We start from the raw sequence: 13,630 nt of genomic DNA on the forward strand, positions 1-13,630 counted from the left end.
TGTTCTCATCCGCAGTGCTTACGACTGAGAGTTTCTCCGTCGAATAAACGCAGTCCTGAAAGACCACCGACCAATTGGAAATTGTGAGGGGCGGGACCCGGCGTTTCATAATAACTCCTCACTACATATGTGGAAAGCCAGAGCTCCGGCCGACCTCGTAAACACAATGTTTTGCTCGGATGTCTTTATTGATTAAAACATGACCCAAGCGACTATCTAAAAGGTGGGTGTTATATTGCACTTTCTTTTTACCGTAGCTTAAACTATTATTATCACCCACTGTGTGTTCGTTAAATATTGAGCTAGCCCTGCTCACCCTTCAGCATATTGTGGTCACAAAAACGAAAAAGTACACTACAGGATTGTCTTGTGTCAGTTATGTTTTGTCAGAAAACGTTGGATTGGTAATATTTCGCAAAAGGGAAATACTTATAACCAAATAAATATTTCTGGTACGTCTACTTTCACGTACACTCCACTTATGACTTGACTCAGTTTTGTGCTATTTAAAGAGGAAAACTGTGGATGTTGGGAGTTTACCATGCACACTGCACCTATATGTTGAATTGGAGGTTGAAACCTACATAATAATCTTTATGAAGCTCTGAAGTAGTTACATTTTTAAAATCTAGACTGTGCCTGTTACAAAAAGTCTTAATTGTGCTGATATATTTTCATCAGGTCAACTTCATATTAGTTTAACTGTTTTTTTTAACATTACAACATTATCTATAGTCATGTTAATTTTCTAAATATATTTCTTTCTTTTTCAGAGAATACTGCAGCCCCCTCAAAATGAAGGGTCTTTTCCTTGTGGAGCCCGTGGTTGCTCTGTACGCTTTCTCCAGTTTTCTCATCTATCCGCTTGTGCAGCAGTACGTATACCGCAGGCTTTGGCAGCAGCTGACGAACACCACCTATCCCATCTCTGACAACACCTCCAGATGTACAGAAAACAGCAGCAACCAGTCAAGCTACCATGAGGTTAGTTTTGAACCACTGCATGGAGAAGAACATATATTTAAGTAACTATAGGCATACAGAGTATTCTGAATTAGAAATATTTGGAATGTATTGTATTTGATCTTTGTGTTTTTTACGTGTGGTTGACAAGAAATGCCTCACTGACAGAAAAACTCAAGCTTCATAATATAACCTGCTACTGAACAAACAATAATACTCTGTACACAGATGCAGTTTATTCCACAGCTGCAGTTTGTGCAGACGCTGTCTGTATCTGTGCTTAACCTTTACTGCCATGACAAAGCATAAACTTCTCTATAACCTGCTACTGAACAAACAATAATACTCTGTACACAGATGCAGTTTATTCCACAGCTGCAGTTTGTGCAGACGCTGTCTGTATCTGTGCTTAACCTTTACTGCCATGACAAAGCATAAACTTCCCTATAACCCTGTCATTGCCCCTATTGCAACAGATAATGTAAAAAGACCTGATTCAGCTTCTGTACCATAAGCTGATGTGAAAGAAGACCTATGACTAAAGTTTTCTGTTCTGAACTTGCACGGGCACTGACTGACATATTGCAGTAGCTGCACTTCTGCTAAACACTGATAATCTCGTTAAATCGCTTATCAATCCAGTGCACATAATCACTTATTAATTCACACAGTAATTGAGAGTACCATACAGTGCCCATGGTTATACTTTATTCATTTATAGAAGAGTGAAACACAAAAGAGAAGTGAGAGTGATCACACACTTTTTCAAAATAGCTACTCCTGCACCTGTTGAACAGTGGAAAGCTTTGTTCCTTGTTGCCCTGAATAATAAGTGTTTTCATTTTGTGTTGGTTTTGAGACATTAGATAGTTGCTTATCTCTGTTTAACTTGAGATGTTTGCAGGATAGTTTCCAGTTTGGGGATGGCGACTTTTGCTTTCAGAGGCAACTGATTGCAGGCAGTTCAGTGTCAGTCCAAACCTGATTTTTAGACTTAACTATGGTTTTTTTGTTTGTTTTCAGGAGGTTCAGAGGCAGGCATCTATCTTCTCCCTTTACACAGAGCTCTTCTCCACAATCCCCTCTTTGGTTGTCACTCTCATGCTTGTGGCTTATAGTGACCGTGGAGGACGCAAGATCACAATCATAATGCCTCTAATTGGCACGTTGATCTACACCTTATCCTTCCTGGCGGTGTCCTACTTTGAGCTCAACATTTACTTGCTGATTGGCTCTTCGCTTCTAAGTTCTCTGTTTGGTGGCTTGGGCACGTTCCTGGGGGGCTGTTTTGCCTACATAGCCGACTTGTGTGAGGATGGTCGCCAGAAGACGCTGCGCATGGCTGGACTGGACATGATGATTGGCCTGTTGTCTGGGGTGGCCTCAATATCAACAGGCTACTTTCTGAGAGCTGCGGGTTTTAACTGGCCTTTCATAACCTCCGCATTGTGTCAGTGTCTGATCCTACTCTATGCAAGTTTCATCCTAGAAGAGACTGTGAAGGCAGCTCCCTCTGATGCCTTTATTCTAGACGGGTCTCCTCAGCGCTCAGCCTTGAAACAGATGATCTACGGGGTCTACCATATGTTTGCAGCGGCCAGCCGCAGGCGTAAAACTGTCTTGGTCCTCCTGATGATCATCTTCACCAGCTTCTCCTTCGCCTATGTGGGTGGGATCTCCTTGATGACACTGTATGAACTCAATGAGCCACTGTGCTGGACTGAGATTTTGATTGGCTACGGTGCAGCTCTGTCCACCACTGTGTTTCTGACCAGTTTTGTGGGAGTGTCTGTGCTCACATACTGTGGTGTGCCACAGCAGCTCCTTGTCCTGATGGGGATCCTGTCCGTCATATCAGGCATGGTCATGGCAGCGTTTACTAAGACCACTTTATTGATGTTTATAGGTGAGAAAAACATCTTTGACAGCTGTGCTGCTTAAATAAATAATGTAAAGTCATTTTAAATATCTTGTTTGTTGGAAAGACAAGACAAATATGTTCTGTATGTCAGATATTGGAAATAGTTTGTGAAACTATGCACACAATTTGTTAGGTTTTAAACATGTTTTGTAAGTAATATGCCTCACTGATGACATCACATATGTAAGTACATGTTAATATATCTCTTTAAGTTAGCCTTTTCCATTATGCTACATGGAACTTTAGTTTAGCTTTGGTGCTTTATTTAAAAACAAATGCTGTATAAAGGTATACAACATTGATACAACACATTGAAGCTGCAAAAACTGCAAAGTACACCCTGAAGAGTAATATTAAAATAACATTAAGATAAATACCACAGACTGGTTCCACAGGTAACTAATTGACAGAACTTACCTTTCCTACTATGTTTACAAGTTGTGGTGATGTTACCATAGTTACAGTATCTCATGTATTTTATTAGATTTTACTGTATTCTAAACTGATAAGGCAAGACAATTATGATGTATTATCATTATAGTTTTAATTATACTTTAATTTTCATGCAGCCATTACTCAAGTAAGAGGACTGCAATCAGTCACTTTTATAACTGCTTGTTTTTCTGCAGTCATAATGTTAGATAACTGTGGACTATGAATGTACTCTCATAATGATGAATTTCACAGTTTGATGTGGCTGCATTGCAGTCATCATGCATCATGATGTATAATATGATGGCTGTCTTTTGTTATTTGTTAACCACAGTGAGGGTGCCAATGCTTCTGTCTATCATGCCTTTTCCCGTTCTGCGCTCCATGATGTCAAAGATCATCTCAAAGTCTGAACAGGGTGAGTTTGTTAAGTGCTTTACAGAAGGCACAGGACTGTGTCTGTGTGTTTCTAGAGTTAGAGTCCGTTGAACAGCTGCCTGCGCCAGTGACTTCATGATGCACTTGAAGGCAAAGCACTCCAAGTTTCTATTCATTATAGAGCAAAGGGGAATCATGCAACTAAACTAATGTTAGACAAATCACTTCTTAAATATAGTTATTCTTCTCTCCTGTGTGTGTTTTTGCAGGAGCCCTGTTTGCCTGTCTTTCCTTTGCGGAGAGCTTAACTAGCAACGTATCGATGGCAGTCTTCAACAGTGTGTATGCTGTTACTGTGGCATGGTACCCCGGCTTCATCTTCCTGTTGTCTGCAGGACTCTGTGCCATCCCCTTGTTCGTCCTTGGGTAAGTCAGTTGTATGTAGATGTGCTAGTGTAGATGACACAACATTAAAAGAACATTCCAGCATTTTTGCAGTTTTTAATATTAAGTGCAGATGTTTTGTATGATTAACGCAATGCAATCATGAATTTTTAAACTAAACTGAAATTATATATGATGGCTCTTTCAAAAACAAAGAAATAAAGGGAATGAAACCTGCTATATGTCACGGTGCAAACTAACTTCTTCAGAATTTGTGATATGACATTGTTGAGGTATGTAGTATTGTTGTTAGTACATTATGCAATTAAAACAGAGCACATTACATTGTGTAGATATGCTTCAGTGGTGGAGCTGCACTCTGTGGACAGAGTTGCTTTACCAACGCCTCTTCTTTCTGCTAAGTCATTGTTTACCAGTACCGGTTTTGTGCAACTTGAAAAGAGAAAAGTGGTTTGCTTGATTTGCGCCCTCAGAAAACAAGTTCCTCATTCCTGCACTGATCACATTCAACTTCCTTCACCAAACTATTTCCTTGTAGTGATGCAAATGTCTGTCACATGCACTGTGTCTTTTCCTTCTTATTCTGACTAATACAGCACCAGCATTGCCCTGTTATACAGAAAAGGAAGGAAGGCCTTAGAAGGAAACTTGATACACTGTGGTCTTACATGTGTTTTGTTATGCTGAGTTGACAAAGTAATGCTGCTGAGTCAGTCTGAGAGCTGTGGCGTGAAACATAAAACTCCTTGGGTGAATGCATGCACTGCTTCTTTTGTTACATGGTGAGTAGTTATAGAATAGCAGAGCCACTGGTTCAGCACTCTCAGTCAAACATCCACTTTTAAGACCATTGTCCCATTTAATAAAAATATTAAATGCTTCAGGTCGTACTTACATCATTACAACGTGACGTTCCAGTATGTTGTTTGAAATACCTCAGGCAAGATGATGCAGCTGTGTTGAGATGACAGTTTCCCAGTTCAGTTGAAACTGGTAGAAGAAATAATGTTTCTGTTTTTCTCATATCTGTTTTTCCAAATTTCAGGGTTGTGGGTCTGATAGGAGTGGACGTTCCCAAAGAGGAAAAAAAGCCAGAGTCTGTCTTCTCAGGAGAGGAGGAACCTGTTGAAGATCAGAACGACAACAGTCCTATTCTTAGCTGAGCCACATGGACTGCCAAACCTCACACGCACTTTGTTTATTTTTGTCCGTGGTCATTTATTGTTAGATGCATTTTGCAGTAGTAACCCAGTGGCTCTTGTTGTCTTTTTTATTAAGTTAAGTTAATGCAGGTTACAGATTCATCTCTAAGCTTCTGTTGCTGTGGTTGTTTGTGCTATTGAATTTGAAAAGTATGAAGATGCATCAGGGAGTTGTAGGAAAACAGTAAGGGATGTCAACTGACGTGGATCAGATATAATACGTCTTCAATTAAGAACGCCGTGTGAGCATTCTCAGATTTTGTTTATACCTCAAAATAGACTGACTGTGACATTGATAATATATTCAAAATGATTTCACAGTTAAAATAAGTAAATAAATAAATAATGCTGAAAATAATAAGGCCTAAAACACTGAATTTAATTGAGTTTATTGTCATTACATATAAAAACTTTGTTTAAGTTCAGTGTAAAGGATCACATTCCCTACAATGTTTTTCTATCATGTTGAATCTATTTATAAATTATGTTTTGTACAAAATAAATAACTCAAGTGTGATTTATCATAGGAGACAGAATAACTAAATTGAAGTACGTCACTTTCATCTATAATACTTACTAAAAACACTTAAATGAACACATTATACTTATGTAGCTTGTACCCTTAATTGCATATGTAGTAATTTAATAAACTCTTGAGGTTTAATTGTTTTCATAAATCATTTCATTAGTTTAATTTAATTAGACACCATTATTTAATTTATTCACTTTGACTCTTGATAGAAAAACTTCTATCTTCCACTCTATCCATGTAAAAATGTTTTCAAATTTTTTCATTTCAGCCATTAATTGCTAACTTTTAGTGGTGTATTCTGACAGTTAATTCAATACATTTAGCTAATTATTTGTATTTTTTTAAAAATACTTTTTTGTCCTTTTAGCCTTATCATTTCTTTTGTTCTTTCTTTTTTATCCATAACTATTTCATCTCCTCTGTTCTTTTGCGAATTAGTTTTCATGCACTCATCATTGCAACAACACAGCAATTAATTGTTATAGTCGACTCAATATGTGGGTGTTCTTTCTGGCAACAGCATATATACCTCTTGGGGTACAAGTACCCCTGGTTAGGAAACCCTGCAATGTAGCACAAATCTTTACTTTGAAAAGATTCACAATTTAGATTTTATTTGCAAAAATCCAAAAGTATTGTAAAAATAATCAATAATCTGATCAAAACTGATGGAATATCTTTAAAAGAAGCAATCAGTGCCTTTGAAGAAAGAAAAAGAAGAATGAAATGAATGCTCTCTACAACATACATTTTATGGCTGTCCTATAACTTTCATGATTTAGGGGATCATGAGGAAGCTAAAGAAGACCAAAGCATCATCATTATGATGGGAATTTTTTTTTTTGATGTGAATAATGTTCAGATTTCATTTTAATTTAATTCAGATTTAATTAGATGTTTGTATGTGTGTGTGTGTTTTAATAACAAAATTAAATGAGAATGAAATTATGTATGAATCTCCCACAAGGATCCTTGTGATCCTTGATTTGATCCTTATCATAAGATTTATTTGTTTGTATTTGGGGAAATATGGATTTGATTTTGACTTTACTGACTGCACATGTTGAAATTAATAAAAAGAAAAGAAAATTAAATTCATGCAACCTTGAATATTAAAGTTCAACAGGAGTCTTGACTCACACCTGATAACAAACCAAATGAGTGTAAAAGCCATCAAGTTCATATTCACAGTTATAAGACAAACACATTCTGGGCCTCTGTGATTTGTCCTGCTATTCAAACAACCCAAAGTGAAACAAAATGACCGTTCAGTCTAATTATCAGACTTCACTTTCCTCACTCAGTGGTCATTATGTCCATTATGTTCATTCTAAATCTGACTCACTAGAAATATACCGCAGATCAGCAATATTTGGCTACATCCAATTTATTTCCATTTTCAAACTTGTAATTCTCTAGTTCCGAGATTCACCTGTCAACAGCAGCAAAAACGATGCCAAAGTGCTGTGAAGGAAACCACTAGGTGTCACTCTTGTCACGCTTACATGCCAACTGACATGTTACAACTTCAATATCATCAGTCAGCAATAGAGACATGAAAAGCGAGAGCCTGCATGAAATAATGGCTGTTTCAGACCTGGAAATAAAGGAAGGATGTTAGGATCTGTCTTTTGTTATCCTTCATGATGTCTTACAATAAATGAAATAACTCAAATGTAGCTGTAAATCTCCTGTATGTACATAATCCCTTTCATTTTGCTCACCTAAGTGGACTAAAGATGCCCTATTTTTTCAAATCCTACAAAGGAACCATTGAAGACTCTGTGTTTAACCAAAACCAACTTCATTAAGTTGTCAGCACACCCATGGTAGAATTCAGTCGTCTGATAACTGGTTAGGAGCTGTCTCCACACAATGTCATGGTCCTTAATACATGAAAAATGTCATTTTTTGAGCAGAATATGAGTTGCCAAAGTGCAATTAATATTTGAAATTATGATGACAACCTGTTCATGTTGATTAAAGTGAATCATAAAAAAAAAGGACGAGCCTCCTTTTTTTGATTTTTGGCTCCCAACACTGTTGACGCTGACACAATGTGACACATTTTGACACTGTTCCTCACATGTCTCACGCCTCAAAGTTATTGTATTTGATTTTCCGGCTCTGGATTTTCCAAAGTTCCCACCTCCTGTCTCCTGTTTGTACAGAATGGGGTTGCTTTTTTGCGTACATGTATGTGCGTAAAACCTATTTTTCTTAGACTCGCCCCATCTCTGTGAGAGACCTGAAATTCAAGGAAAGCTTGTGAGCATGCAAAACGGTGTGTCTCATGGATGATGAATGGACATCAGAAATCCTGGCAGGGATCCCATCAGATTGCATGCTTACTTACTGGACCGTTAGTGTGGAAACAGAGAAGCGTGTAACCAATGGCTGCCACCACAAAAGATAAATGAGATGCCAGCGATGCAACACTCAAATGAAAATGCCACATAAAAATCCGATTAGACTTACTCATGATGCATCAGGGGTATATTTATCAGCTCAGCTTTAAATTGGGTTTATTTGTTTTTGCGTTGTTTCATATGGACTTTAATTCTATTGGACACACAGGAGGATAACAAACCTCATTGAGAGAAACACGACTTGGATGTGCTTGTTTAAAGCTGGTTCTGTGTGAAGGCAAAAACATGTCACCTCGCAGATCTCCTCACACTTATGAGAAATAAAATCTTGTTGCTTTAGAACATTGCTGAAGTAGAGACATGCCAGTAAAAGTGTGTGCAATTTCCTTTTTTTTCCCTTTCCTAAAATTTATACATGGCACGTCAGTTTGAATTGGCTTCACTCATGGAAACCCAAATGACGTCTGATCATAATATGCAGTTATTTTATTTCCACCCTCAAGTCTTGAGAACCGTGACTCCAGCTTGATTGTAAGGTAATGTTGACACTCAGTTTGGACTAAGTTTCTCAGAGCTGGATCTTACATGAGGGATCATCCGAGGCAGGGCTTGCTTGGCACCAAGAATGAGGTTTCTGGTTAAATTAGAGATAGAGGTGTGGTGAGCAGTGACGGTTTTCCCAGGGGTGAGGAACTCAAGGGGGGGGGGGGGACGGTTGTAGTGGTGGCTTGTGTGTGTGTCTCTGGCGTGCATGGGGTCTCTGAGGATTAAAGGGGAGTTTGACAGAGTATGGTTGAACATGGAGGCAGGGGGATCTTTGGTTTCTGTTTTCCAAACTAGCTGAATCAGCAGTACAATCATCTGTGCCACACCACATCAGATCACCAATAGCTCGGTCTCTGATGTTGATCCAGTAAGTTCCTAACAGACCACTCTTTATCTCAACCTTCTGCTGCCCGGGAGCAGATAATTCACTATAATATAAAAAAGCCCATTTGAGGTGGTTTGCGTGACTGAAGCTAAGAGGAGAAGAGAGGGGCTTCCCAGTCTGGAGTGATTTGATCATTTGAGGATCATTTGATCACACCGGCTTCCACTGTATATTTATTTTCATCCTCATTTTCCATGCAGTAAATAGGTTCAATAACACAGGGAATGAAGTACACTATAAAACCGACAGTTCAGATGAATGTGAGTTTATTTTGATATGCAAACAGATAATTTCCTTCCTTGCACTTTATTTATTCAGGAGACATTTTGATGATCACAAAAGCTGTTTTTGAGCTTTCTTTCTTTCTTTTTTGGTTTTGAGCTTTCCTTTTGCTGGTTGTTTTTACGCTCAGAAATGATATCTATGATAGATCTACTGTTTAAGAATTTTCAAGTGAGCAGCTTCACTGAAGGAGATGCAGCTGAAACATTTCCCTCAAAGGCAGTTAGGTAGTGCAGAGTATTATCAACACAACAACTTTATAAACTTTATGGTTGCATGTCCGCTTGTTTGCGCTCCTCATTTTGCAGTTTGCACCATCACTTGCATTGACCTTTTTCTGTGTATTTATTTGTGAGCAATCTTACAAGCACACTTCACAATATGTTTACATTTAATGGAGCTACATTGTTTGTGGTTGTACAGTTTCAGGAACTACAGAAATCAGGACAAAAGGTTCCACCACTGACACCATCTGGAGGTCGTTCAGCTTTTCGTTTTTCTTTCACCCGTTTCCTTCTGCAAAAGGTCACACTGCTGTGTTGGTCGTCTCCTGGCAGGACTGTCACCTCACATGATGTGTGTTGGTTAAGGGTAACTTTTTTTCTTATGGTCTGATCACCCGATGCTCTCCGTGTGCCTGTGTTTTTACACATGTTTCTTCTGAGTGTGTGCGTGTGTGTGTGTGAGTGAGTGTGAGTGTGTTAAACTTTTTAATTTAAATTACCGTACTTGGTTAATCCCAAGCTGGGAAATTATTTCTCTGCATTTAACCCATCACTGATTGAAACACACACACATGCAACATGCAGTGAAACACACAGGAGCAGTGGGCTGCATCAAGCGCCTGGGGTTAAGTGCCTTGCTCAAGGGCACATCAGCCGGCTAATGGGGGGTGGGGACATTATCACTCCACCACACTCAAATTTTTCCTGCCTGTCCGGTGGGGGAATCGAACCAGCGACATTCCGATCACAAGCCACTTCTCCAACCTCTAGGCCACGGCTGCCCCCCTAAGCTGAATGTTTGTCAGAAGTCCAGGTGTGTTGTCCCTGAACTGTACTGCCATTCCCTGCTGTGTTTTTTCTACAAAGGGTTATAATCTCTTATTAAACAGTCAAACAGTCTTCACTTCACTTTTTGGATTTTCAATCTTCCCCTCAATACCAGTGCATGGTTGTCCCTGTTCTTTGATTAAACCATTCACACCACATTTGAATACCTGTTTCTGGCCCATCGGGATCCCATGGGTTCATGTGGTTACCCACTCCCTCGACAGATGTCTTTTCCCAGTCTCAGCTGCCAATAATGTCAATTCCCAGATCAGTACTACTGCCTCCCTCCTCCACATCCTCCTTATTTTCTCTTCACTACTTCACTTAAGAGAATTGACTGGCTTTTTTATGACAAGTTTCTAATATAGATCCTTTACTGCTGTTATTGGCACACACTTCAACCGCAGACCTCTCCTCTCTTCTTTGCCATCTCCAACCATCCTCCTAACCATGCTTCAGATTCCAGATGTGGCTTTACACTCGAATGTTCACCCCACCCCCACCCTGCATATCTACTGTACGTGTCTCCTTCTCATACACTCAGTCACTCGAACCCCTGAGCCAGTGTCTTCATTCACTGAAGTGCTGTCACACTTGCAGGGATGTGCACGCACACACACACACACACGTGTACATGCACACACACACACACATTTGTGGATTTGTGCAAGATATTCTATATGAAATATTTCACAACTTTCATCATCTCTATATATTTGCCCATATGTGACATGTCTGAGAGACACCAGTTCATCATCTTTGAATGTCAGCTCTTGAATATGATTATCAACTGTCACTTTAACATACTGAAAGCTGCACCTTTATGGATACGCTAAGGGATCATGAAGGACTCAGATGCAATTAGTGGATTCAGGAGTAGATTACGTTTAGATAAAATGCAATAAAACCATACACACAACCACTACTGACTGATAAGGTCATTATATTGCTGCTTGTTTGATTGCCATGAATGGATAACAGTAATCGTAATAGCTGCCACAGGTGATGGAAAATAAATATGACACTATTGTTGAAGCTGTAATGTGTACAGTGCGCTACTTTTATTTTTATTATCGCACAACAAACCTACTTTTAAAGCTTGTTATTGCTTTGCTCCACTTCATGTTTATAGGCTGTCATTTTCTAAGATCATGGTGAATTGTATTGATTGTCATCCCAGCCCTACTTAGGAGGACTGAGCTGAAGGTTGTTGCATTGTGGTGTCACCCTTCTGAGACCATGTTGATTACGATTTAGTGTGTGAAAGCTATGAATGTCATTTGTGGAGAGCAGCGTTCCTCTCTTTAGCCATGTCTGCTGCTGATGAGCTGGAGTCTTAAAGAGTGGCAACCCCCCGACACACACACACTGCTCAGGAACAGTAGCGACATAAAGGTCACTGTGACAATCAATATGCTGCTCTTCTTTTGCCTGGTTCTGCTTCAGTGCCTCAGACTAGTCAGCCTCCAGCGTGGATTGGAGGAAGAAGAAGGCTTCACTAACAGTGATATATGGACTACATTCAGTGTCTATACTTTTAAAGGATTAAAGTGAGCATTACTGATTCTGCTGGCACTGGTGCTGTCTTCATTTTCCTTGTCATGATTTCTTTGCAGTCGTCATCATCTTCTTCACAATGGAAGAATCCAGTTCTTCTTTTTTTTTGGTCTACAGTCTCAATTCTCTGGTCTCAATTTTCTCAGTGAAGGTTTTATTGTCTCTTTGGGTATATTAAAAGCAACATGTGTCTTAAGTGGGTTCACACTAATTGCATTTGGTTGGGGCGTGCTCTTAAACACACACAGAAGCATGCACACAAACTGACTAAGAAAGGTATCTCTGGTCAAATCATAAGCTGTCCTTTTTCATTCTAACATTATAGGAACCACAGAACCAGTAAACCTACTGTTTAGCCACATTGGCAAACAGTATCCCGGCATGCTGTGGAATGATGTGTGAGCACACAGTCACATCTGTATTTATCAGATTTTCTGTGACCCAACCCACGCCTCTGTTCGCTGCAATGAGCTCATTTTTACAGCCTGCAGTGGGCTACTTCTGGTTTTCACTAGTCCATTAATAGGTATTTTCATTTCACTTTGCATTAGCATGGTTTCTGCAGTAGTTAAAAGCATCAGGTTTCTGATTAGAGCTTTGGAGTAGAAATTTCCCACAAAAAGTTAATCATTATAGACATTAATGGCATCTTCCTTTTCCACAAGTAGACTCATGCTTCCTTCTTCACAGTGATATGGAAAGAGAATAGTTGCTACATAAAACTGTGTATTATCTTTTCTGGAAGGCATTGCTGTTGAGTTTTTCAAATGTATTTTTATGGCGCTTTGAGTATGACAAACAAAGTATCATCTAGTTCCATTATATTTGAGAGAAGCAGCCACCTCTACAGCTGATATCTCCAAAATTTGGCAATTCACATAAAAACAATTGATGCTGAGAGTATTTCTATGAGTGCTGTTTTCACCATAAGAACTCAGTTTTGTGTTAAAAGTTCCCTAAACAACAATTTCTGGCTGGAACCTTTCCTGTCACTGACTCTTTAAATATTTTTGTTTTGCTTTCATTTGTCTGAATTAGCAAATCCCTCGATGTTCCACAGTTGAGTCAAATGATACATCTGCACCAGAGCTTTAATCAAGGCAGTTATTTGAGAAAGATTTGTATTTTGTCTATCAAGCCAGTGCAATGAACCCAAACATACGAGAGGAAGTTTCCATCACATTTGGTACAGGAGTAGATGAGATGGGTCAGGGTCAGGATCAAGGGGATATGGGGATGTTATGGTGAATTTATTGTCCATTCAGTCCCAGAGGGCTTCTTCCTTCTCTCCTCTCTTCCTCTCCTACGTCCAGAGAAAACTTGCAGAATGAGACAACCGTAATGTCCTTGAGCCTTTCTTTGTTCTGACTGTCATCTCCAGTTGGGAAAGACCAGGACACAAACCTCCTGGAGTGTGTAAAGCCTTGCAATAGAAGCATACTCTTCCAACCAGCAGGGAAAGTCTCTGGACACTGATGGTATCCTGAGGGCTGTTTTGCCGTTATTTCCTTTTCAGGGGTCTCTTCCTCCAGCTGTTCAGACTTATTTGTGTCTACCGGAACATTGCTGAACATCTGTCCCGTGTCTGTCAGTGATTGATGTCAGC

General features: G+C 39.4%; 1 protein-coding gene across 1 annotated transcript; it reads left to right on the top strand.

Moving 5' to 3' along the window:
* Window positions 1-74: 74 nt before the first annotated feature.
* On the top strand, window positions 75-6,943 carry slc46a3 (solute carrier family 46 member 3). Its single transcript, XM_046410029.1, has 6 exons — window positions 75-223; window positions 774-984; window positions 1,987-2,869; window positions 3,651-3,734; window positions 3,964-4,120; window positions 5,145-6,943. Exons 2-6 carry the CDS (start codon window positions 796-798, stop codon window positions 5,260-5,262), a joined length of 1,431 nt encoding a protein of 476 aa, XP_046265985.1. The 5' UTR covers window positions 75-223; window positions 774-795; the 3' UTR covers window positions 5,263-6,943.
* Window positions 6,944-13,630: the final 6,687 nt, after the last annotated feature.

The sequence above is a fragment of the Scatophagus argus genome, chromosome 14 (assembly GCF_020382885.2).
Source record: "Scatophagus argus isolate fScaArg1 chromosome 14, fScaArg1.pri, whole genome shotgun sequence".
In the NCBI taxonomy this organism is placed as follows: domain Eukaryota; kingdom Metazoa; phylum Chordata; class Actinopteri; family Scatophagidae; genus Scatophagus; species Scatophagus argus.